Source organism: Gorilla gorilla, chromosome 6 (assembly GCF_029281585.2).
Source record: "Gorilla gorilla gorilla isolate KB3781 chromosome 6, NHGRI_mGorGor1-v2.1_pri, whole genome shotgun sequence".
In the NCBI taxonomy this organism is placed as follows: Eukaryota; Metazoa; Chordata; class Mammalia; order Primates; family Hominidae; genus Gorilla; species Gorilla gorilla.
Window position 1 is genome coordinate 131,449,424 of NC_073230.2, and position 25,157 is coordinate 131,474,580.

Below are 25,157 nucleotides of genomic sequence, written 5' to 3' on the forward strand. Positions count from 1 at the left end.
CTGACAAATGTTTAGTTCTGAAATTCTTAAAGAAAAAGCTTTCTTCAGAAACAAAAACTTTGTCAGAAAATGTCTTCAAAATAACTTTTAAGCCTCAAGAGCATATCACTTATCTTTCTTAATTTCTCCATTTTTAGATGAAGAGTATTAAGTTTGGGAGTCAGAGGGTTCTTGAACCCCTTAAACTATGTACTAATTTTTGTATGTAGAGGCATTTTTGGGGTGGGGGAGAAAGACCGTATCTTTCATCAGATTCTCAAAGTTGTCTATAAACCAAACAGATGCTAAGAAACACTGAACCAGATAATTTCTAAAATTCCTTCTAGCTGAGGCAATCTATGCCTCCCATAAATATTGCACTTATATATTGCATTATATTATTTCAATGGACTCATATATGTGTATAACATGTTTTTCATAAAGAGAAAGGAAATAAAATTTATTTATGTATCAAAGATTAGAAATTTATTTCTCCTACATACTTCAGTGCTAGGGACTAGCACTATTTGAATCTTTGCCTAACTCTGCATGTTTGCACATTTTACAATGCACAATATTGTTTCAGTTTAGAATATTTAACTTACTTTAAATCACTTAAGTATATAGGAAAAATAAATCCTGCATACTCTTCTGAATCCTCAGAAGCATTCTGCAAATTAGATAATCATGATCCTCCATTTCCAGAGTCTTGGAGAGGTTGAAGGTGTCTGAGGTTATACAGTTTGTTGCTGGCTGAGATGACATTAAAATCTTACCTCTGATGTCATACAGACAGAAATAATATTACAATGACTTGAATTACTACAATTTTTTCATTTTCAACTTTCTGAATAAAAATCACACACAAATGCCCCCACTCCACATCTTTAGCCACAAGTATGGAATAATAGAAAAGAATCACAGAACCAACCTCAGAACTTATTATATGTGAATCTTTCAAAATCAGCTATTACATGTGACACTATCTTAAGTACAAACTCTGAGAGTACCCTGTGTTCTAGTGAAATTTAAAAACATTCTAAAACATTTATTCTTTCTAGATTAAATTTATTGAGGATCAAAACTTTGTACTTGAACATAATAGCCACTCTAATACTTTAAATAGATAGCATTTTTATCAAGTACTCTGTGTATCCCGTCTCTGGTTTCACCCATTTGGCTAAGGCCAAGAAGTTTAATGCATTCTACAGTCATAATTCTATTAGATAACAAGCTTATCAATAGCTCCATTAAAAAGCCGAACATTGGGAATATTTGAGAATTCTTCCTTAAAATGTTTTTTTCACTCATTTTGTAACATTTCCAAAGCATTACAGATGGCTCTACATCCCTCAAGCTTCACACCAAATTGCTGATTGTTGTAATACATTTCAAACAGTGACATTTAAAACAAACATGCCAAAAGTAGCAAAGTTGCTTGATGAATTTCAATGCATTGTTCTTGGCTATGATTCTTCTTTGCTCTGGAACACTTTTGGTTTTCTGTAACACTCCTTGGCTCATTGAAACAATTCATTTTTAATTATACCTCCATACATTTAAGAAGAGATCCTACTGGGGAAGGGGAGGGAGGATGGAAAGATGTAAAAAGACAGCTCGACTGTTTGCTTTGGTAGGGTTTCATTCTACTCCATGGCTTAGAAAGGGGCATATCTCCTGGCACACTGGACTGGGCTGCCTCCCTTGCTGCTATTCCCTGTCAAAGTCCCTGTGATGGATGCACAGTGATGCTCATGGTGAAGCTTATACCAGGATGTGGGAAGAAGACCAGTGAGATACCTTCCTTTTTATCCATATATGATATGTAGTAATTTGTCATGCTTTGACCTTAACTTTAAAATTTTTTTAATTGATGAAAAAGTATTTGCTAATAACCCTACATGATGATTTATGTATATATTATGTAACAATTGTCACAAATTAATTTTGATGAGAGATTTTAAATGTCCTCACCTCCACTCACCATGATCTTAAATTTAATGAGCTGATTGTATCTGTACTTGCAGCTAAACAATAAATAGTGTTGAAGATGGTGTTAGATTGAAGGACTATGGAAATAATTCCATTCCAATACTGCCCTATCTTCTTCCCTCCTTTGCATCCAGGCCATGATGATCAGCTAGGGAGCATGAAAAAATAATTCCTGCATATGCATTCATTTCTTCTTTGATTTTTAAACTCCTCAGATTCCGTGGCCCTGAATTTGATTCAACAAACATTTTATTCCATGTAAGGTACTTCGCTAGCCACTGAGGGGATACAATGATTAAAAAGATATTATTTCTGCCTTCAAAGAATTTACATATATCTCTTTCTAACCAGATTATAAGGTAGAATACGGCAACCTATAATCCATTTCTGGTCAACATAAAGAAGATCTGTTATAAAGTCTGTAAAGAGAGTGAATTAAATGTAAGCAGTATGTAAGAACAGGGTTATTAGCTTGCAAGAAATAGGATCAAAGATGCATCAATAAGAAGGCTTTAAATTGCTGTGTATATCATATGGAGTTTTTCAGAATGAAATTATTGTGGTGGGTATGTGTTCGAGTTTAGAAAGCTAGCAACAGTCCAAAGTGGAAGTCTTTCACCTCTTCCCCCTCCCATTCAGAGAAAAGCATTCACTCACTCCTCTGCTTCTTCCCTCTCCAGCTAATGACTATATATCAGATGGATAATGAAAAAGTCCTGACGTTCAGGAGATGGCTGAGGTGAGAAACACAAAAATCTTAATAAGGGACTATAGGGATGACTTCAGAAAATCAGAAAAGAGGTGTGGAAAAAGGGAGAAAATGGGAAAATCTCCACTATCTAGTGAAACAAGGGAAAGGAAGGACTATAGTTTGGCAATAGCAGGGATATGAGCACAAGAAAGCAGTCACCTGGGGCACTCTCTGAAGTGAGGCCCAAACAGCGAGGCTTTACCTTGAGAGCTTGTAAAGAACAAGGACATTACGGCCAAAGGCACAGCATCTAATTTCTTCTACGTGGAACCCCAAATGTCAGCCAGTAACAAGGACTGTCAGCCTACTCTTGTGGACTGCTTGCTGGCAAAACTTATCTACCATTAGGCCCAGCTGAAGAAATGGTGGAATGGATCCTTCCTTTTCCCTCTCCCCGCTAAAGGAGATAGTGATTGATCCCCTAGCTGTTCCGCCTGCAGAAATATAAAGCAACATTACATTACACACTCTCACACACATATACACAATGTTTTGGGCACATAAACAAACTGTTCTAATTACAGAGATCAGAAAATACTCTATCTTAGGTAACTCATCAATGTTAGATGCCTTCTGTTCATTTATAAACCATAATCCCCTGGCCAGGCACGGTGGCTCATGCCTGTAATCCCAGCACTTTGGGAAGCTGAGGTGGGTGGATCACTTGATATTAGGAGTTCGAGGCCAGCCTGGCCAACAGGGTGAAACCCCGTCTCTATTAAAAAAAAAAAAATTAGCCTGGCATGGTGGCACACGCCTGTAATCCCAGCTACTTGGGAGGCTGAGGCAGGAGAATTGCTTGAACCCAGGAGAAAGAGGTTGCAGTGAGCCGAGATCGTGCCACTGCACCCCAGTCTGGGTGACAGAGTGAGACTCCGTCTCAAATAAATAAAAATAAAAATAAATAAATAAACCATAGGTCCCTTTAGTCCACCTTAGCTAGCCAGGGAATTTCTACTGGATCCCCAGTCTACTCTAATTTGAATCTTAACTCTGATATCAACATCCTCCCTCTTTGCATAGTACAGACTGATGACTCAGTTGGAAAGTCTAAATTTTTATCTAGATTTTTCTGACCCTTCCTCCAGCTCTGGCCATAGCAACCTGTGGTAAGTTACATGGTGCCAAAGTCTAGGGCAAGTAGGCTCCAGGAGGTCAATCCTGGCCACATCTCAATACTTATAGGCTTTCTTATTCCAAGATAAGAGAGTGGGAAATTAGGTACTTCCTTGCCCATTAAAAAAAACAACCCATTCCTGTCCCTGCCATCTGTCCGCCAGTTTTTAGAACTTGTGGCTAGGTGCACCTAAGGAACTTTTGGACTCAGTACCCTAAAGGAGATAGTATACAACTTTGTAAGAAGACTGCCTCAAAATCTGGGGGTGAGGTGGTTCCCAAAAGCCAACTTACTTTTTCAGTTCTTTAGGGTCAACTGGCCTATAATTGCTCCACTATCTGTGACATCGCTAAGATGTGGCACTGCCAACTAATGAAAGAAAATGAGGAATCATTGACTCTCTCCTGGTTTATCTGACTGAAACCCAAATGATATTATGGTTCCACAAGTGTTGGACTATGTACTGCTTTCATCAATGAATGGAGTACCTTCAGTATAGATCTCCATTTCTTGGCTTAAGCATGCATCAGAATCACCTGGAGGACTTGCTAAAACACAAATTGCTTGGCATCATTCCGAGTTTCTGATTCAGTAGGTCTTGGATGAGTCCCAAGAATTTGCATTTCTAACAAGTTGCCAGGTGATGCTCATGATGCTGGTGTAGGGAATGCACTTCGAGAACTACCAGTAGTTATGAAAAACAAAGTTAAAAAACAAAGGTGACCTACGTAAACTTTGATTATTTCTTCCTTTCCCTGAAATCAAGCTATACTTTTATATAAACCTCATTTCAGGTAAAAGGTGACTTTTTCTGCAGAATCTGAACTGACTGCCAGATAGGATAGTGTCCACATTTGGGCAATCCTATATATAAATGAAAATAATTAATCCAGGATGGTATAGCCTCCCGATAGGTATTTAAAATCCACACAAATACTAATGCCACATTTGTTGGAAAACAATAGGTCTGTGGCCTCCTAATTCCATGGCTTCCTTTGGGACCAACTCATTTAATGACCCTGCCATTTAAAGTAAGAGTTGCAGTTAATATTCCCCCGGAATTAACCATGCTAATAATATAGTGCTTTGGAATAATTGTTCTGTCATCACAGTCACATTAACTACTTTACCTAGATTATCTTTCGCATCTGTAAATTCATTGTAAGCCAATGGCCAGCTGTTGAACAAAGGAGAATTGGCCACTAGAGTATAGACCAATGACAGCTGGGCTGAATCCAAACTGAGCAGTCTCCATAAGCCAACAGTAAGTGCTGACCCATGACTGGTGAGCCATAAAATGTCAGATACGTGTGAGGTAAAAGTCAGTGACTCTGTAAGACTATCTTGGGGTGGAATATTGAGGCATAATCTCCTCTAAAGATCTTAAAGAGATGATAGTGATGGAATTACAGAGAATAGATTACTAGAACCCACAAGCAAAAATTAATATTTGGTTTATCATTTGTCACAGGCTTCTATTCTTACATGATTTATAAGAGGCGGGAAACACATTCGGCCCAATTTGAGTTTTATTAAAGTTGTCTTTTCATTGAGACCTTGGCTCTCCCAAAGTTTATGAAGTAAGAAAAGCTAAGATCTCACAGGGACGAATGTATCTACAGCATTGCTGGCTGCAAAGACTATGAAGGCTTGAGGGAGAAGAAAGTTTTCTATGCTGTCTACTTACTTTGCTCTGGATAGCTCTGGATATAACTGTGTTATAGGATTTTAATGATAGCATAAAATTTTTCCAGTGGTAATTTTGCCAGCTAATTGTGTAATAGCTTTTTTAAAAAAAATTATTTTTTTGGACAGGGTCTTGCTCTGTCACCCAGGCTGGGGTGCAGCGGCGTGATCACGTCTCACTGCAGCCTCGAACCCCCAGGCCCCAGGCCCAAGCAATCCTTCCACCTCAGCTTCCTAAGTAGCTGGAGGAGTGCACCACCACGCCCACCTAATTAAGTTTCTTTTTATACAGATGGGGTCTCACTATGTTGCCCAGGCTCATCTCGAATTCCTGAGCTCAAGTGATCCATCTTTATCAGCCTCCCAAAGTGCTGGGATTACATTCGTGAGCCACCATACTCAGCCATACATTTTTTTAAAGATTGATCTTTGCTGGGTGCCATGGTTCACGCCTGTAATCCCTGCACATTGGGAGGCCGAGGTGGGTGGATTGCTTGGGTTCAGGAGTTCAAGACCAGCCTGGGCAACGTGGCGAAACCCTATCTCTACCAAAAAATAAAAATAAAATAATTATCCAGGCATGGTGGTGTGTGCCTGTGGTCCCAAGCTACTCAGGAAGCTGAGGGTGGAGGATCGTTTGAGCCCACCTGGGAGGCAGAGGCTATGGTGAGCCGTGATTGCACCAGTGCACTCCAGCCTGGGTGACAGAGTGAGACCCTGTCTCAAAAAAGACTGTTCTTTAGCCATGTCATATACACAATATATGTGTATATACACATATACACATTCAGTAGCTGAAACTGATGAATAGTCCCCTCCCTGGTGTGTTGTTCTTTATATATACATTGTATCCATTTTTTTCTAAATATTATTCAAATTCAGAAACTGAAAATCAAATACTGAATCACATAAAGTCTATAGCATCTTTAGTATCATGCCTATTCCTTCCTGTTTTTTAATTGCACTTACCTAATACATTCTTTCCATGTCATTTGTTTTATTCATAAAAGGAGGACCAACACGCCTCCACTCTCATTTCCTGCCTGACCCTTGCTTTAACTCTTTTTTCCATACTCAAGGAGAATGTTTGCCTGTGAACAATGGGGATACAGGCAAGGCAGAGCACAGCAAGGCACAAAGATGAAGATGGTCTGTTCAGTGGGCAATGGCAGGGGACAGGGACTCCAGAGACTTGCCAGCTGCAAGGCAATTGAAGGAGAAGGAAAGAGAAGATATTTGGAGACAGTAACCACAATATGAAATATAACATTTGAAAAGATTTGCAGCCTTGGGTGATGAGAAATGAGTCAAAAGATCTCGATATCTGCATGTATGTCTTTGTTTCCTTTGATAAATAATCAAGGTCTTCTAGGGCATGCTAAGATTTAGAGAAAGTCTCCCAATTGGCAAGTGAAAAAGACCAGGTTTACAGAGTAGGGTTGGGCTTAGTGCCACTTTGAATATTTCTACAGCTCTAACATCACAAATTTGCCAATCACTGTGAATGTGTGTGCATGCATTGATGCCTCATGGATATTTTAAAGGGCTCCTCTTTGAAATTAAAATATAAATGTGTGTATGTCTTTTAAAAAGCTTAAATTAGGCCTTTTAATTTATTGCTTGAAACTATATAGTCACTTAGCTAAGGCCTACAAGTAATGAACCCTTCTTAATTTGCCAAACTATTTCATCTGTGCAGTCTTTGGGTACTTATAAACCCTGTTGATAAATACAGAGGTAGAAACCTGTCAGTTTTCATCACTCTAGTTTTGTACAATTGGAAAAGACTTTTTCATACATGTAACCTACTCAGATTAACAAGGTGCCATGAAAGCCATGCTGCTATGTCTCTTGGTGTATCTGTTGGCACCTGTTAGTAAGTAAATGAGAGGTCACCAGTTAGTTGCTTTCAAATTCAGTCTCTGGAGATTGACAAATTCTATAAAATTGCTTGCGAAAGGAAGAAGCCTTGTTATTTCAAGACTGCATTTATCTGTGAATCCCATTCTATATAAAAGTAAAAAAACAACAAGTACATGACACACTGTCAAGTGAGCTGAGCAAACTGACATCCTTCTTGAGACCTTTTAGAAAACAGGTATTGAACACTTGTAATGAGATTTCCATGCATCTTCAGAGGAAGTAAGAAAGATTCTAGCAAGAGCTGTTCAGAGTGTTACAGATCATGGCCAAGGAAATAATTCCGAATAAGGAACAAACTGAAGAAGACATTACATAAATGCCGTGTGTGTGTGTGTGTGTGTGTGTGTGTTTTAACTTTTTCTTTTTTCTTTTCTTTTTTAGAAGACACATATCCACCAGACAGAAGTATTTTGAAGTATATAATTTGTCCAGATCCTGGGGAATCTGGGATATATTTAATTAACTATTTCTGAACCGTTATCTAAGTGTTTTATTTATTTCTATGTAGAAAATGAACTAAAATAGGGGCACGCTATGTTTTATAAGAAAGTTAAAAATTTTGTTTTAACTCAGATATTAGACAAACTTGGAAAATCATCTAAGAAGTGAGAAAGTGAAAATAACCATTGGGGATAATTACAATAAAGAGTACTAAATTTATAGTGGTATTTTCTTCATTGCATTTAGATCTATAATCTCTCTGGAGACCAAGTTTCTATTAGAGAGGAATTGAGTTCATCTGTATTCATTAAATAAGCCCATCTTTCAAATAACACTTCCCAAACACTGTATCATTTTACCACTGATTTGTCTCCCATGTTTGCTATAGATGAAGTATTTCAGGCTCTCATTTATAGATGGATCTGACCCTATGCTTCTAGTCGTCTGCCGGATCATGGGCTTTGGTGATGGCTTTGTAACTTGTCTTAGATAACACTTTTTTTTTTCTAAGTTGACTTAGTTATTCAGTATATTTTATTTAAATTTTAAGGTAAATTTATCAAGTTCTTTAAAAAACTAGAATTTTGATAGATACTGCAATGAATTTATAGATTAATTTGAGGGAAGAATTTATATCTTATATTATTAAGTCATCCCTCCTAGGTCATGGAATAGCTCTATCTCTATCTAGATTACTTTCTATGACTTGCGAGTTTCAAAATTTTCTTCATAGAGGTCTATAAAGTTTCGCATGTTTTTATCAAAGCTAATTCCTGGATACCTTACAGTTTGGTTGTTACTGTGAAAGTTATCTCATTTTTGTTAATATTTTTTAGCTAGTGGATTGATGGAGTGTAGCAGTGGTTCTCAATGTGTGGGCCATGGACCACTGGGAAGACCACCTAAAACCTTTCAGGGATCTGCAAGATCAAAATTACTTTCATAAATAATACTAAATGTTTTTGCCTTTTACATGCTGTTGACATTTACACTAATGGTGCAAAAGCAATAGTACGTAAAAATCACCGTTGCCTTAGCATGAATCAAGGCTGTGGTTGCAAATCATAATTGTCATTGTATTCTTTAACACCATGCACTCAAGTAAAAGAAAAAGCCAGTATCATATAAAGCTGTACTTGACGAAACAGTAAAAATATTACTTTGATTAAACCTCTGCCCTTGAGTGTATGTGTATACATATACATATATATATACACATATATATACATATACACACACACACACACATATATATATATATATATATATATTTTTTTTTTTTTTTGAGACGGAGTTTTGCTGTTGTTGCCCAGGCTGGAGTACAGTGGCGCAATCACGGCTCACTGCAACCTCTGCCTCCCAGGTTCAAGCGATACTCCTGCTTCAGCCTCCCGAGTAGCTGGGACTACAGCCATGCACCACCATGCCTGGCTAAGTTTGTATTTTTTTAGTAGAGACGGGGTTTCTCCATGTTGGTCAGGCTGGTCTTGAACTCCTGACCTCAGGTGATCCGCCCACCTCGGCCTCCCAAAGTGCTGGGATTACAGGCATGAGCCACTGCACCCGGCAGAGTATACATTTTTAAATAGTATGTGTAACAAAATGGGAAGTTTGCCTAAAGCACTTTTGCATATTGAAGTACAATGAATGACTGTCTCAAGGAAAAGCATTTGTGTGACTATTTGCATCCAGGCAAGTCCTAAGGAGCAGTCTCCCCTTTTATATCTTAAATCACAATATGCTATATAATTTTCAGGAAACAGTAGGAACTGTTACCAAATGTATGACTGTGCTCTTGTCTGTGAGAAAGTCTTTGAACCAAAGAACAAATTGATTCTTCTTTTAAAATAATATCTAATTTGCATCAACAAGGCACATGATTTAAAAAACAATTAGGAAACATGATGCTTCAGTGTTATCTCTGCATGCCAGAATTATAAGTAAAAAAAAGATCTCACTATTATTTAGCTAGTAGGTTAGTGATAAAATTAAAGCAAAGGAGAAAACTAGTTGATTTTTAATAGGGTAAGTCAAAGATTTCTTAACACAAAAGAGGCAATTCAATGAAATGGTAGCATTTTATAACCCCAAGATTAAAAACAGCTGCTTTCTAGAAATGTCCAGTTTTCAAAATAACTGTTTCTATGAAACATGCAAATAATTCCCAAGAAAGAAAGAAGACATTTAAAGGGAAGTCCTTTGTTTTATTTAACCCATTACAAAATTTAAAAATCCTTCTATTCTGCAAATTTGTGCTGCCAGTGGAGAATTGGAAGAATTCCCAATGGAAGAGAACCATGATGATGGAAGAGAACTATGAGTCACAATTAAGCAGCACACTGAATTACAAAAACAATCAAAACAGGCTAGATTACTGGGCATTGTTAATGTAACTGCCATCTATAACCTCTGGCTTCTCTGATCCAGCATTAGTGCTTCCCCCACTTCTTCCTGCCGTGATAAGAGCAAGAAATTATGGCTTAATTTTTCCAATCCTGTTATTTTAGTGTTAGTTTTTGCCCTAAATTTTAATTATTCAGTAATTGGTTTGAAAGACTTTTTGCAAGCCAGCTTGCCAGTTTATGGATGTTCTTTCTGCTATTATGTAGCTTGATAAATTCATTTGTTTATCCAATAAATATTTACTGAGTACCAAATATGTGCTGGGCACATCTCTTGGCACTGTGGATAAGAAGTTGTTAAAATGCAAAATCGTCTGTCCTCCTGGAACTAACATTCTAGGACAATAAGTGGGATGAATGCACTATACATTGTGTTGGATTATAATAAACGCTGTGGAAGAAAATAAAGCAGGAAAGGGGGATAAATCTTCTGGACTGGGGGTAAGTTTTGCAAATTTGAATCACTTTCAACACCTGACATCATGAGGAATGTGGGGAAAAATAAAAAGATTTTAGCCCAGTGCAAATTTAACTAGACAAGCTCGTCAAGGGCGGGGAGTGTAAGAAGAGATCAACAGACAGATAGTGGGCTCTGAACCTCCCACTTACTAGCTATGGGACTGTAGACACACTACATAACCTCTCAGGTTCAGTTTTCTGAGAAGAAGTAATAATAATGATACTATTTATTGCAAAGAATTGTCTTAAGAAGTAAATTGAGTTGCCTGTAATCCCAGCACTTTGGGAGGCCGAGGTGGGTGGATCACGAGGTCAGGGGTTTGAGATCAGCCTGGCCAGCATGGTGAAACCCCGGCTCTACTAAAAATACAAAAATTATCCGGAAGGCAGAGGTTGCAGTGGGCCGAGATCATGCCACTGCACTCCAGCCTGGGTGACGAAGCAAGACTTTGTTGGGGGCGGGGGTGGGGGTGGGGAGGGAAACAAAGAAGTAAATTAGTTGATACATCACATATAAAGTGCTTAGAATAGTGCCTGGTATATAAGCATTTTCTCTTTTTACTAAATAATTATCATTATTTGTGGAAAGAGTGGCTTTTATTAATATTAATCTTTGGCTTTTGTGATACAGCTGAGGTGTTTATCATAAAATGTCATTACTTTGAATCAGTCTTGGAGGCATGGCAGCCAGTGAAAAGAATGTGAAGAGGGCTCTGGTGTCTGAGAGATGCGAGTATGAATCTCATGTCTGCTCAGTTTTAATGGCAACAGCAGGACCTTGTGCAAGTTAACGCTTTTTTTCAGAAGTCTCAGTGAACCCTCCATAAAATACCTATTTTGTAGAGCTATTTAAGCAACTAACGAAGCAGTATAAATAGAAAGCCTTTGGGACAGGCCAGGCACTGTGGCTCATGCTTGTAATCCCGGCACTTTGGGAGGCCGAGGCTGGTGGATCACCTGAGGTCAGGAGTTCAAGACCAGCCTGGCCAACATGGTGAAACCCCATCTCTACCAAAAATACAAAAAATTAGCCAGGCGTGGTGGCAGATGCCTGTAATCCCAGCTACTTGTAAAGCTGAGGCAGGAGAACCACTTGAACCCGGGAGGCAGAGGTTGCAGTGAGTTGAGATTGTACCAGTGCACTCCAGCCTGGGCAACAAGGCAAGACTCTGTTAAAATAAAAAAAAGAAAAAAAGAAAAGAAAACCTCTGGGACACATAGGCAGTCAGTAGATGACAAAATTATGATGAATTTTGGGTACAGCTTTACTCTTTTCTAGAGGGTATAAACTGAGGAAAATTATTAGAATGCTCAAGAGACTACAGTGTCAAAGTATTATCAAGCCATTTGAGTTCTTTAGTTCTTTCACATGTAATTGATATTTTCATTGTTACCCACTTTTAAAAGCATCACCCCACCAAGAACATTTACAAGGTAACCCTGCTAGGTTACCTTGCTACCAAATGCAAATAACATGATATAACTAATATATATAATATATTTTTTGGAGACAGGGTCTCCTTCTGTCACCCACGCTGGATTGCAGTGGCACAATCATGGCTCACTGCAGCCTTAAACTCCTAAGTTCATGCAGTCCTCCTGCCTCAGCCTTATGAGTAGCTGGGACTAGAGGTATGCGCTACTATACTTGGCTATTTGAGGCTTGTGTGTGTGTGTGTGTGTGTGTGTGTGTGTGTGTGGAGATGGGGTCTCACTATGTTTCCTAGGCTAGCCTTGAACTCCTGGGTTCAAGTGATCCTCCTGCCTCAGCCTCCCAAAGTTCTGGGAACACAGGCATGAGCCACCATGCTCTCCCTGGAATATAACAACATTTCTAAAAAACCCCTATCTTCTGTTACTTCAGAACATTCTTAAATTTAGTTTTCCCTTCAATCAATTTAAATTACATAAATTACATTGATTTTTTGTGGTTTTTTTTTTTTTTTCTTTGAGATGGAGTTTCGCTCTTGTTGCCTAGGCTGGAGCGCAATGGCACCACCTCAGCTCACTGTAACTTCTGCCTCCCAGGTTCAAGTGATTCTCCTGCCTCAGCCACCCAAGTAGCTGGGATTGCAGGCATGTACCCCCACTCCGAGCTAATTTTGTATTTTTAGTAGAGACAGGGTTTCACCATGTTGGTCAGGCTGGTCTTGAACTCCTGACCTAAAGTGATCCACCCATTTTGGCTTCCCAAAGTGCTGGAATTACAGGCGTGAGCCATTGTGACTGGCCGATTTTTCTCTTTTCTAAACAAGCATTTAATTTTAATAAAAGTATATTTCCTAGAGTTGCCGACCTGTACAGTTGACCAGTGGTATGGATTGCTAAGTCACTGTGAGGAGAAGATTTCTGTTTGGTGGAAGCAAGGTATATAGGGGACAAGTCCCTTTTGTTCTCTCCTCTCTTTAAGGAGATCAGGCAACTCTACACATGGCCTCCGCCCCAGGCTTCAGAAAGGGGCACTCTGACCCTTTCATATCTCCCAGGGGAAGAAGCATAGCTTCTGGAGGTTAAGGATCACCTAAGTCCAGTCCCAGCTGGCTGAGTTATTTACTCCATGGCAGCTGGAAAGCCACGAACAACCCTGAACTTCTTGTTTGTAAACTAGGATGAAAGCTGTTTCTACAACAGGAATGTTGTAGGGGAGAAAAATGCCTTAAGAGGTTTGAAAAAGTTTGCTAAAGAGCATCGGATTGTTGCTATTACAATGTGCTGTCATAAGAGGGGACAATCAGTTCCATATTTTTTTCTAATTCATTTTTCTCTAAAGTGCACTTAGCAATCATTGTAGGTGTGTTCTTTCTCCTCTTCGTGGCTCTGAGTGTTTTGTTCCTGTCACTTTCTGGGGTCAAATATTGAAAAAGGTAGGGGAAAAAAAAATAGAAAGAAATAGAGCCCTTAATAGAAGACTTCAGTTAAAAACAACCCAAGCAAACTTGCTTATAACATTGCATACAAAATTTGACCAAAATGAGAAAACTAGGATTAGGAAGTTTCATCACTTGTCTCTCGCTTCATTGTTTTCAGATGGAACTAACTAATCTCCTACCTCTCTCCAAAGTCCAGAGTGCCTACTTTGTGTCAGCAGGCACAGTGGTGGGTGCTGGGAAGACAACAGTGAACAAGTCAGTAAGGACCCTGCCTGCATGGGGCTGAAGAGAAGACAGAGAGGAGAAACACATCATAACAGGCGCACGTAGTTAAATGAATAATTGTGATAAGGGATGCAAGAAAAAAATAATAGAACGTCAAAAAATTCAGCGACTCAGCGAACTCTTTCCTAGCAATTTCCTGATGGGATTTCATAACCCTTGTTCATTCCTGTGATTAACAACTTTCAAAGTTAATAACTGCTTACTTTTTATTTAATAGCATTTATGCTTTTTATTCTGTTATTTTCAAGAGTGATAAAGGAAAATGGTCCTCTTTTCTTGTTGTAAGAGCCCTTCAAATATCTGTGACAGCTTCCAAGTAAGATTGGTGGATATGCTTAAAACATAATGCATACCATTCATATAGCCTCAGGTTTTTTGCTTTAAATTTGTATCAAAAATATTGCTGAATTTTTAGAGATGAATGGCCTATACTTTACCTACAAAGCATTAGCAATCATTCTGACAAAATCAAAGCATTTTCAGAATTCCTAATCAAAATGATCTAATAGAAGCCCTGAGAAAAAGAGAGGTATTCATCAATGACAAAACATCACACTACCAACAGCAATGGAAACAACAAAATGAAAAAGGCAATGTACAGAATGGGAGAAAATATTTGCACACCATACATTTGAGAAAGGGTTCATATCCAAACTATTTAAGTAACTCCTATAACTCAACAGCAGAAACCCAAATAACCCAACTTAAAAATGAAAAAAGAAACTGAATAGACATTGCTCAAAAGACATACAAATAAATGGCCAACACATAAATGAAAAGGTGCTCAACATCACTAATCTTCAGGGAAATGCAAATCAAAACCACAATGAGATATCATCTCACACCTGTTAGGATGACTATTATTTAAAATGAACAAACAAACAAAACAAGAGATAGCAAGTACTGGCAAGGATGTGGAGAAAAAAGAACTCTTGTATACTATTGGTAGAAATGTAATTAGGTGCAGCAACTATGGAAAATAGTATGGAGGTTTCTGTAAAAATAAAATATGGAACTCCAAAGGATTCAGCAATCTCACTTCTGGGTATACAACCCAAAAAATCGAAATCAGGATCTCAAAGAGATATCTGCTCTCCCATGTTCATTGCAGCATTATTCATTGAAAGCAACCTAAATGTTCATTGAGAGATGAATGGATGAAGAAAATGCATAATATACATACAATAGAATATTATTCAGCCTTAAAAAAACGAATTTCTGGCTTAATAGTAAAATAAGCCAGTCACAGTACATAATAACACATGATACCACTTATATGAGGAATCTAAAAGAGTTAAACTCATAGAAGCAGAGAGTAGAACAGTCACTGCTAGGGGCTGGGAGAAGAGAACATGAAGCGGTATTATTCACAGGGCACAAAGTCTAAGTTATTCAAGATATAGAAGTTCTAGGGACCTATTATACAGCAGAATGCCTATAGTTAGCAATATAGCACACTTTAAGAAATTGCAAAGAGGGTAGCTCTTGTGTTAAATATTTTTATCATAAAATATTAATAATAATAAAGAGGGCAGGAGGAAACTTTCGTAGGTGATGAACAGGTTTATGCTATAGATTGCAATGATCGTTTCACAGCTATTTACCTCCAAATTCATCAAGTTGTGTACATTAAATACGTACAGCTTGCCTGTCAATCATGTCTCAACAAAGTGCTTTAAAAATATCACACCACCACATGAGAAATAATGGCTTGTGCATGCAGAAATATTAATTACCTGTTTCCTTTTCTGCTGGGCCTAAAACATAAGAAAAGAGAATTTAGGAGAAAAGCAAACTCTACCCTTGTCGTTCATATAATGTAAAAGGCCACTTTCTTTCTAACTTAAGTTTGATTTGATTCTTAGTCTAGTCCTGAGGATAAAACATAAATACTTTTTTTTTTTTTTAAGAAAAAAGTAGGGGGAGAGGGAGATGATGAAAAACATGGAAGTTTTTCTCACCTAATGAGCAAGCATTTTGTTGTTGCTTTTTTTTAAAGAAGACTGTTCAGCATTCCTACCAGAGTGGGTTGCTAAAATCCATTTTCCAGAATATTCTTCCATTAGACCAGAGATAAGAGAGAAGTGACTTCAGAAAGGGAAAAGGTAGGAGAGTTTCCCGCTCACTGTCCATTGGGTACTACCATAGGCTCTTGTCTAACAGAGACTTGTTTTTATGTGTACAATAAAAAGGTTCTTTATCCATTTAAAATGGATTCTATGGCTATAAAATACAAAGATAAAGTGCACTGCATATATCTTTTCTATATCCTTGGACAAGTTAATAGTCAAAAATATTAACTCAGTTGAGAGCAAAATGATTCTTACAGGTTTTTTTGGGTAGAGTACATAACATTTACATAAAACAATATGGTGTTTATTCAAGTTCCCCACAACTTTTATCTTTGCCAGACCTGAAAGGCTTTAATATGTCTATTTTAATATCATTTCTTCCAATCTGTGTCAGAATACTCAATGCTCCCAAAACATGAAAATTATTTGAATGAGTATTTAAGACTGAAACCCAATGTGTTTATCTTCCACTTTCCCCGAATGATCAAATGTTCATTGCTTTTGCTTTAACACAACATGATATCATAATTAATGAAGTTAAAATGGTAACTAAGGAGGTTTCATGTTGTTACTCTCGTGATATAATATTGGTTGCTATGGTGATGAGATGGCTTTTTTGTTAATCACTCAGGAGGTTGGTTATCGTATGCTTGTTAGAAAGCTTGACCAGATTTGGAGAGAAGAAAGGAATAATAACACAAACAATTATCATCAATCTTTTTCCCTACCTGAATTTTGGTAAAACTATACTAATATCAACTGCTTCATAAATCTATGATTCCTTGAGTACCATTTTATATAAAAAGTTACTAAAATTTTATAAAGGATTATTTACTTTTATTTTCAGGTAAGAAACTTTTATTTTCAGATAAGTATTTAACATTAACTGCATTTTTTCCCTCTATTAGTTAATCCTTCAGGTATTATTATGTAAGCCAGTTTTATGACAATTTGAGCAAAAAATGTGAGGCCTGTTACTTTTAATTACATAAATTAATGTTGTTGAATAAAACTGTTGAATAAAAGCTGATTTTGTGACTTTGCCACAAATTCCAATCTACTTATTTCTAAACATTTAAAAAATTAGTATCCTTAATGAATAAAGCCTGAAGAAAGAAAAAAAAAAAAAGCACAGTTCTCTCAAGAGATCTAATCTTTCAAATGCATCAATACATTGCAAGCAATTAAAAACCGAAGGAAGTTCTATGAGTTTATTTCAGCCCTCAATAATCAACAAGTTTCTTTTTTGAGTGATACTGCAGAACAGAAAATAAAATTACATAATACTACACTGTTACTGATCAGGAAAGATTTTGCTGCCTATAGTTTAAATGTTAGACATACTTACAGTACTGCCAAAAAATACAACCCATGAAAACATCTTTTGGTTTTTTCAAAACTCAAAATAAGAACAAAGGACAACTTAAGCACGAATCCTGGGTCTTTCATTCAAGCAGAGTCCCAGGAGGCATATTAAAGCAATGAATAGGAAAAAGCTCTTCAGTTCACCAGCTGAGATTTTAATGAGACATTTCCCTTTGCCATGGCACAGGATTGTTCAGGAAAGGAAAGGACTTCTCATAGAAAATTCAGTTAATAGGCATTGTTGGCTCTCACTGCCACTTCGACAATTGCTCACTGCACTGACCTTCTATTTTGGCATATTCTGTGAGTCTAGTGTAATTGATCAAGGCAGCTTTCTCGAGACATTTTCTGACCACTTTCTTCACCTCTTCTGCTGGTATGGGAGTGGCAATATCTTTCATTAAAACCTACAGAGAGAGGAAGTGGAAGGGTGAGGGGCAAGGTTGGGGATAGACAGATGGAAGAAAAAAGACAGATGTTGCATAAAATAAATACTAAAGACAAATTACACAAATTGTCCTTGATCAGACCATTATTAGGGAGAGGGGTCCTAGGTAACTTGGGGGGATGTAATGGGTCTGCAATGCACTTCCCAAATGAGAATGTAATCCTCCCACCTTAGCTTCTCCTAAGCCTAATTTATGCATATCAAAACCTCCCCTAGACCAGGTCACCATTCAGTGTGACTGTCACTTTTCTTCCAGGGACCCATGACACCATTAAAGCAGCTGTTTCAGATCAAGATTACAGTTCTTGGGACAAATAATAGTTTGTTTTGCACATCCCTAATTTAAAAGCCTTGAGTCTTTTGAGCAATATATTTGAGAACAATAACAAAAATTCCATTAAGAATAAGCATAATCTTTGAGCTCTGAAAAAAAAAATCAAGACCTCTAATCTCACTAAATTTTAATGATTGTGATTTGCTGTGAATACCACGGCAGTGTATTCAAAGAGGGAGAAGGAGACCTCTTTGCCTCAGTGAAATGAATGCTTATGGAGTATCGAATGTTAAAATACATAAAAACTTTCCATGGTTTTAAAAAATAACTGATTATTCTCTGTTGGGCTCCTAAAATGTGTTTTTGGACTTTTCCTTTAAAAATGTTAGTACTGGGCAAGGGGAAAATGCAATTACATCCAGAATTCAAAATGTAATGTATTTATAAACACTGTTACATTGACTCATAATTTTCTTTAAAACCTTCATAGTGATAAAACTGCTCACATTAAGTTTTGATTACACTATTAGTAAAACTATCTTTCTGCATATTTAATGCATTTATTCTTGCTTTACTTTCATTCAGATTACAAAACATATGGCAGAATGTTAATATAGAGAAGACAATGCTTTTGTAAGTGCTCTATTTCTATGTCTTATATTGAAAGGAATATTGAAAGAATATGAAAACATCCATTTCATGCTGTATTATTTCATTCTCTTGTAAGTCAGCCTCAGCACTAAGGATTTTATCATCCCTGATTTATTTAATCATCCAAGTATCAGTGACCTTTGACAACATTTTTTAAAGGCTACTCATTAATGACATTTTAAATATTTTGTTAGGCAAGGTTTTCTTTTTTGAAAATAGCAAACTTTATCATTCTCTCTCTATCAAATTCAATTATTCTGACAAATATTTAGCACTTTAATTAGCACTGCACATTAGACTTTGCAGCCAGAAAAATCCTTTTGTGCACAGTAAAAAATATACATGCACCATTAAATGTGATTATTACTAAACTTTAAGATTAATTTTGTTTCATATGCGGAACCACGAACGTTACTATTATACTTCCCATGGCAACAAATTTTACATAACAAAAATGGCTGTTAAAGTTAGAATGTATATGTCTCCCAGGTAATATTTCATATTATCTGGGAACCAGAAACTTACTTTCTGGCAAAGTACAGGTAAAGGGCTGGCAAATGCAAAAAGGGAGATGCCAACCTCGATTTCCTGCTGCATCCCATGTTCTTCCGAGGTATCATAGGTTTCAAGAATTCACATGCATATTTTTGTTTTACTTTTCAATATCAGTAAGTAAAGAGAAATAAAAATGAAGAAATGACCCTTAACATTTCTGTCTCAATTCAGCAGGAGATGTGATCAGTGACTATAACTGGAATAAAGGTCCCTGTTCATCCTGCCACCTGTCAATGGAGGGCAGGAGGGCATCCTGCCATCACTAAGTCTTCCCTGCTGGGGGGCAGAAAGGAGGCTCTGCCATGGAAACCAGGACATGGAGAAGCTGTATTAGGTACCCACGATGGGACGTTGTTCCAAAAAATAAAGCAATCCTTAAGGATTTTATTTTATTCATAATACCTTAATGAATAGGATGACATGAATACTTTGAAAAATCTGAGTTATGTGCAGCTTTCAGTATTATAAAAATTCTAATAAAAGATAATTACAACAATCACATTTCTATCATACAATCCACAATAATCAGGGATAAGACAGGGATATAAAAATAAAATTAATCTGTAATCCTAAGATCTCATTTTAATCATCAGTTGTAGTCCTCATCTCCCAAGTTCTTAAATCACTGAAATGGAGATGTAATATCTGGACAATGTCTTCTCTCTTTGCTTTTTAATAGAGATGCTAATAAACAACATAGTATCTAAAATTAATTCAGCAGAAAATGGACAAGATCAAGTGTTAGAAGTCAATAAATCAGGATTACAATAATCAAATTATGAGCTACAGATGAATCTAGAAATTCATTTTAATTCTGGTAAGAAATGGGAGTTGGCCACATTATTTAACTGTTAGCATCTAACAAGTATATGAATGAAATTACAGACAGATGAAAAAATACTGCTCTTTGAAACTTCAGTTGTCATAAAAATAGGAATAGAGAATATATTTTCCTTAAAAAATGATTTTTTTCACCTGGATTAAAAATCTTGTTTGCTGGTTATTTTGTGAGGGAGAAACATTTCTATAATATGTGAATTCATTTAAGGTAACACATACACTGGAATAATTGAAAGAAATTCTGAGATGAATATTGAATGAATGAAATGATATATTTGTGAATGGTAAATGATAAACTTGTTGGCATGAGGACTATGACAGGTAGAAGTACAAATAAAGTTGGAGGATAATAAAAGACAACTGTAAAGTCTGAGAAGCAAAAACAATTATTCTTAACTGAAAAAAAAAGTATTTCATGAGGGAAATAAAGAGGTAGGAAAAATGATTACTACCAAAAAGATGCCATAATATGAGGATAGGATTTCAGTGTGAGGCTTCAGAAAGGCTTCAGGGAGAATGAAGTGCTGTAGACAGAGTCTGAATGTAGTAAGAAAAGGTGAGAAACTCATGAATTGTGATAGAATCAGTAGAGAGCATAGAATAATGGGGTCTGTCTCCCTAGTTCAATAACTAAAATACACAGCAACTGAGAAAGCAAATAGTATTTATAAAGTAATGTTCAAACATACCCTTTCAAGTAATGAAAGTGTAGCTTTTAGAGCACCTTCAGGTCGTCCAAAGGGAAAACAGTATCTTTAAAAACAAAAAAAAGAACAAAAGAGTCAAACATTTAATACCCAAGACTGCTAAATAATTCCTGCTTGTATTACTTGGCATTAATGAAGAACCATGAAACAAACAGAAAATATTATAGCATGAACTCATCCAGGGAAATTTTAACTATTAAAAGTTTACCTAACCCTAGGATTTCAAAGACTTAAACAATAAAAGTACAAGCTGTGATGAAAAAGGTTTTAAACGTTTTGATGATACTTGTTTTAAAAGAATACAGTAAATAAAAGAGCCTCAAGGATCATGAGTAAAGTGATAATATGCATTCTGCAATAATTTCTTGTTTAAGAATTGTTATTCAAGTTCTAAGAGAAAATGAAATAATTTCCCTCATTTCCTCCTATGGCTACTTGTGGTTTAGGGTGGCCACATATACCACAGCAAGATTCCAGCTCTTTCCTTTGCTGACATTTGCCTGTCTACCATGATGTCTAATTTTCTACCTCCCCATACAATACACAGAAACCCTCTGCAGTTCTTTTGAATACAATCATTTGTCCCAAATATTTCTAGTTCTACATATTCCTACTGCACACCAACAAATGGAGGACAGGTCATGGGGATGTTCTGAAATCAGTGTCAGACAAGGCTGGAGAGTGAGTGGGCTACTCAGAATTTCATGGCTACCTGATGGTAACAGGTTTACTGCTCTTTACCAGGGGGTCCTGCTTCAGGTCAATTTCCACTTAAACAATACTGAACATCAGGGCCATTTCATCTTTTTGGAGCTCCTTGCTTTGTTGAACCAGATTCAGCAAAGTGCCTCCTCCCAGGACTGCAGTTCCCACCTCAGGATCAAGTGCTACAGCCAGCTGGGCTGTACTTAGGATGGCACCTTGCTCTGACTTAGAAATCTGCAAACTAATAACTTGGAAAGAAGTTTATGTATCTCCATGTCCTTTTGCATAAATCGGGCACTTAGTGGACATATTTTCTCAGATATAATAAAATTATATTTCTCACACCATAATTTAAACATATTTCCCCTAAAAGCACATATGTTAAGTTTAACTTGTTTTATACAACTATTTTTTAATAGAAGAGATTGATTTCTCCTTTTTAAAACAAAACAGCAGTTTAATTTATATTAGGATTGGATTTTATATTCGTGAAACTTTCATTAGTCTCACACAGATGCAAATAAATGTTATGTAAATCTAGTCACTCAAGTTTTTTTTTAACAGAATATCACATTTATCATTGTATTTACTGCTAAAAATGTCCTTTCTTAATCTTGCTGCTACATACTCTGCTACTCTCCACCCACACGCACAAGAAAGCCATAATCAATTTATTTTGATAGTTTTTTCTGTGCAGTGGTGCTTTTAAGAGCATTAGCAAATTAGCAAAGTACCTTTAATCATTTTTTATATTATAAACCTTAATCCACGTTTAAATAAAACACAAATCGGGTTCTTGTAGTCCCCTCCCCCTGCTTAATCTTTTCAGTGTATTTGCATAATCCATCCATTGTCTTCCCTATTGTTTATTTCCATTAACCTGTGGGTGACACATTTTATGAATGGAATGTTACTGATCCCCAGATTACATTTAGCATTTCAGGGCTCTGAGGTCCCACTGGGTATGTTCTAAATTAGCATTAGCTGCCCATGATGTGTAAATAATTCAACACATTTACGGAGTACAAGTAATCCTGAATCAATAAAGTACAGAAAATAACTACATAGAAGCTTAATTAATCTTTACAAAACAAGTTTTAGAAGAAGAGAAGCATTTTGTTCTGCCTTTCAGGCTAAATATTTTGGGTTTTTACCACTCTGGCGGCTCTATAACAGCAAAGCAAAGTGGAAAACATTCAATTATCAAATAAAATTCAGCCACGTTATATACCTAACATGAATAAACTGAAGTCAACCTTATTCCCATTTTGGCAAATTAATTGCACAGATAAATAAACCAGCACAGATTTATCTTATAATTAAGCCCTTTTTGTTCCCTATTTTTAAATACAGTATTTTTTTTTTTTTTACCAAAGTGATATATACACATAGTTTAAAGAGGAAACTTCTTTTATCTTTTTTTTTTTTAAATGAAAACCAGAAATCCTTTATGTCAGTTCCAGTTTCTGCTTTCTACAAAAAAAAAAAAAAAAAAAAAAATGCTGTCAACTTTTAGCTGATTCTTTTGGTATTTAAACTTTATATCCTTCAATTGTACATTAATATTTTTACTTCTTGACTTTTCAATTTTAAATATTATCCTACTAACTTTCCACTACGGAAGAGAAGTATGTAGCCTTCATTTGTTTCAGGAACTGCACATATTTAAAATATATGGTTTGGTTAAGTTTTGACATATGCATATACTTGTGACTATAATCAAGTTAACTCATGGCCTGCAAGTCTTCCCCCCAGACCACAGGCAACTACTCATTTCCTTGCTATAATTTTGATTAGTTTGTATGTCTAGAATTTTAAGTAAGAGGAAATGTACAGTATTTACTTTTGTGGGTCTGATTTCTTTCACTTAGCATAGTTATCTTGATATTTATTCATGCTGTTGTATATATCAAGAGTTCATTCCTTTTTATTGGTGGGTAGTATTCCATTGCATGGCATACACTGTGTATCTATTCCTTGCTGATGGTCATGTGGCTTTCATAGTTTGGCTACTACGAATAATGTTGGTATGAGCAATCATATAAAAGTCTGTGTGGACGCATGCTTCCATTTCTCTTGGGAAAATACCTAGGAATGGAATGGCTGGGTCATATCATAAATGTTTAAATTTTTAAGAATCTGCCAAGTGATTTTCCAAAGTAGGTTGTAGCATTTTATATTCCTACCAACAGCATATAAGAGTTCCAGTTTCTCCATAACTGTGCCAACACTTGTTATGTTCAGTTTTTGTTTTGTTTGGAATTTAACTATACCACTAAGTATGCAGTGGTATCTAACTATGGTTTCAAATTGCAATTCCCTGTTGAATAATGACGTTGAGCATCTTTCCATATGCCTTTTTGTATAATATTCCTTTGGTGAAGTATCTGTTAAAACAATTTTTTGAATTGGGTTAATATTTTATAATTCACTTTAAAAGTTTTATATATTCTGAATAAAAGTTTACTGTGGGATGTGCGTCGTCCAAATACTTTCTCCTATTCTGCAACTTAACTTTTTATTCTAACAATGTCTTTGGAAGATCGAAAGTTCTCAATTTTGAGGAAGTTCAAGGTAACATTTTTTTCCATTTATGAATTATGATTTTTATGTTTTATTTAAGAATCTTTGCCTAGCCCAAAGACACAGATTTTTCACCCAAGTTTTCTAGGTCTACCTATTTTGAGTTAACTTTTGTATTATGGGTGAGGTATGAATTGAGGTCAATAGTTTGCATTTGAATATCCAATAGTTCCAGTAGCATCTGTCGGAAAAAAGTATACTTTGCAAATTGCCCTTGAACATTCACTGAAAATCAACAGACCATATATGTGTGTGAGTCTACTTTTGGACTTTCAATAGCATACTATCTTGATTACTGTAGCATTATAAATTTTGAAATCAGTGTTAACGTTCCCACGTTGTCCTTTTTAAAAGTTATTTTTGCTATCGTAAATTCTTTGCATTTACATGTAAATTCTATTATCAGGTTAATTTCTAAAAAACAATCATACTGGGATTTTGACTGAAATAGCCCTGGATCCATAGGTCAATTTAGAGAGAATTGACAACAATATTGAGTCTTCTGGCCCATGAGTACAGTATCTCTCCTTCTATTTAGGTTTTCTTTAATTTTTCTCAGCAATACTTTATACTATTCAGTGTACATGTTTTATACATCTTTCATCAGGTTGATCCCAAAGTATTTCATATTTTTTGTTGTTATTGTAAATGATATTATTTAATTTCAATTTCTGATTGTTGCCAGTATATAGAAATATATTAATATTTATATATTTATCACAGGGTGTGGTGGCTCATGCCTGTAATCCCAGTATTTTGGGACGCCCAGGCAGGAAGATCTCTTGAGCCTAAGAATTTAAGAGTAGCCCTGGGCAACATAGGGAGATACCATCTCTGTAAAAGAAAATATTATCTGCGCATGGTGGCATGTGCCTGTGGTCCCAGCTACTTGGGATGCTGAGGTGGGAGGATCGCTTGAGCCTGGGAAGTTGAGGCTGCAGTGAGCAGTGATCACACCTCTGCACTCCAGCCCTGAGACAGGGCGACAGAGTAAGACCCTGTCTCAAAAAAATTATCTAGGATTCTGCAACTTAAATATTGGAGTGGAATTT

At 36.4% G+C, this 25,157-nt stretch overlaps 1 protein-coding gene across 9 annotated transcripts in view; it reads right to left on the bottom strand.

The window, feature by feature from the left end:
• CADPS2 (calcium dependent secretion activator 2) overlaps positions 1 to 25,157 on the bottom strand; it is a 568,074-nt gene that overhangs the window by 101,373 nt on the left and 441,544 nt on the right. For 5 of the 9 annotated variants that reach the window (XM_031013041.3, XM_055347439.2, XM_055347437.2 and 2 more), the window contains exons 15-17: positions 20,800 to 20,863; positions 17,626 to 17,749; positions 15,642 to 15,662 (exon numbers count right to left, since the gene is read on the bottom strand). In XM_031013041.3, coding sequence (XP_030868901.2) covers positions 15,642 to 15,662; positions 17,626 to 17,749; positions 20,800 to 20,863 — 209 coding nt within the window. The remainder of the gene's footprint in view (positions 1 to 15,641; positions 15,663 to 17,625; positions 17,750 to 20,799; positions 20,864 to 25,157) is intronic. The other 4 variants (XM_019031559.4, XM_019031557.4, XM_055347443.2 and 1 more) reach the window with 1 other exon arrangement.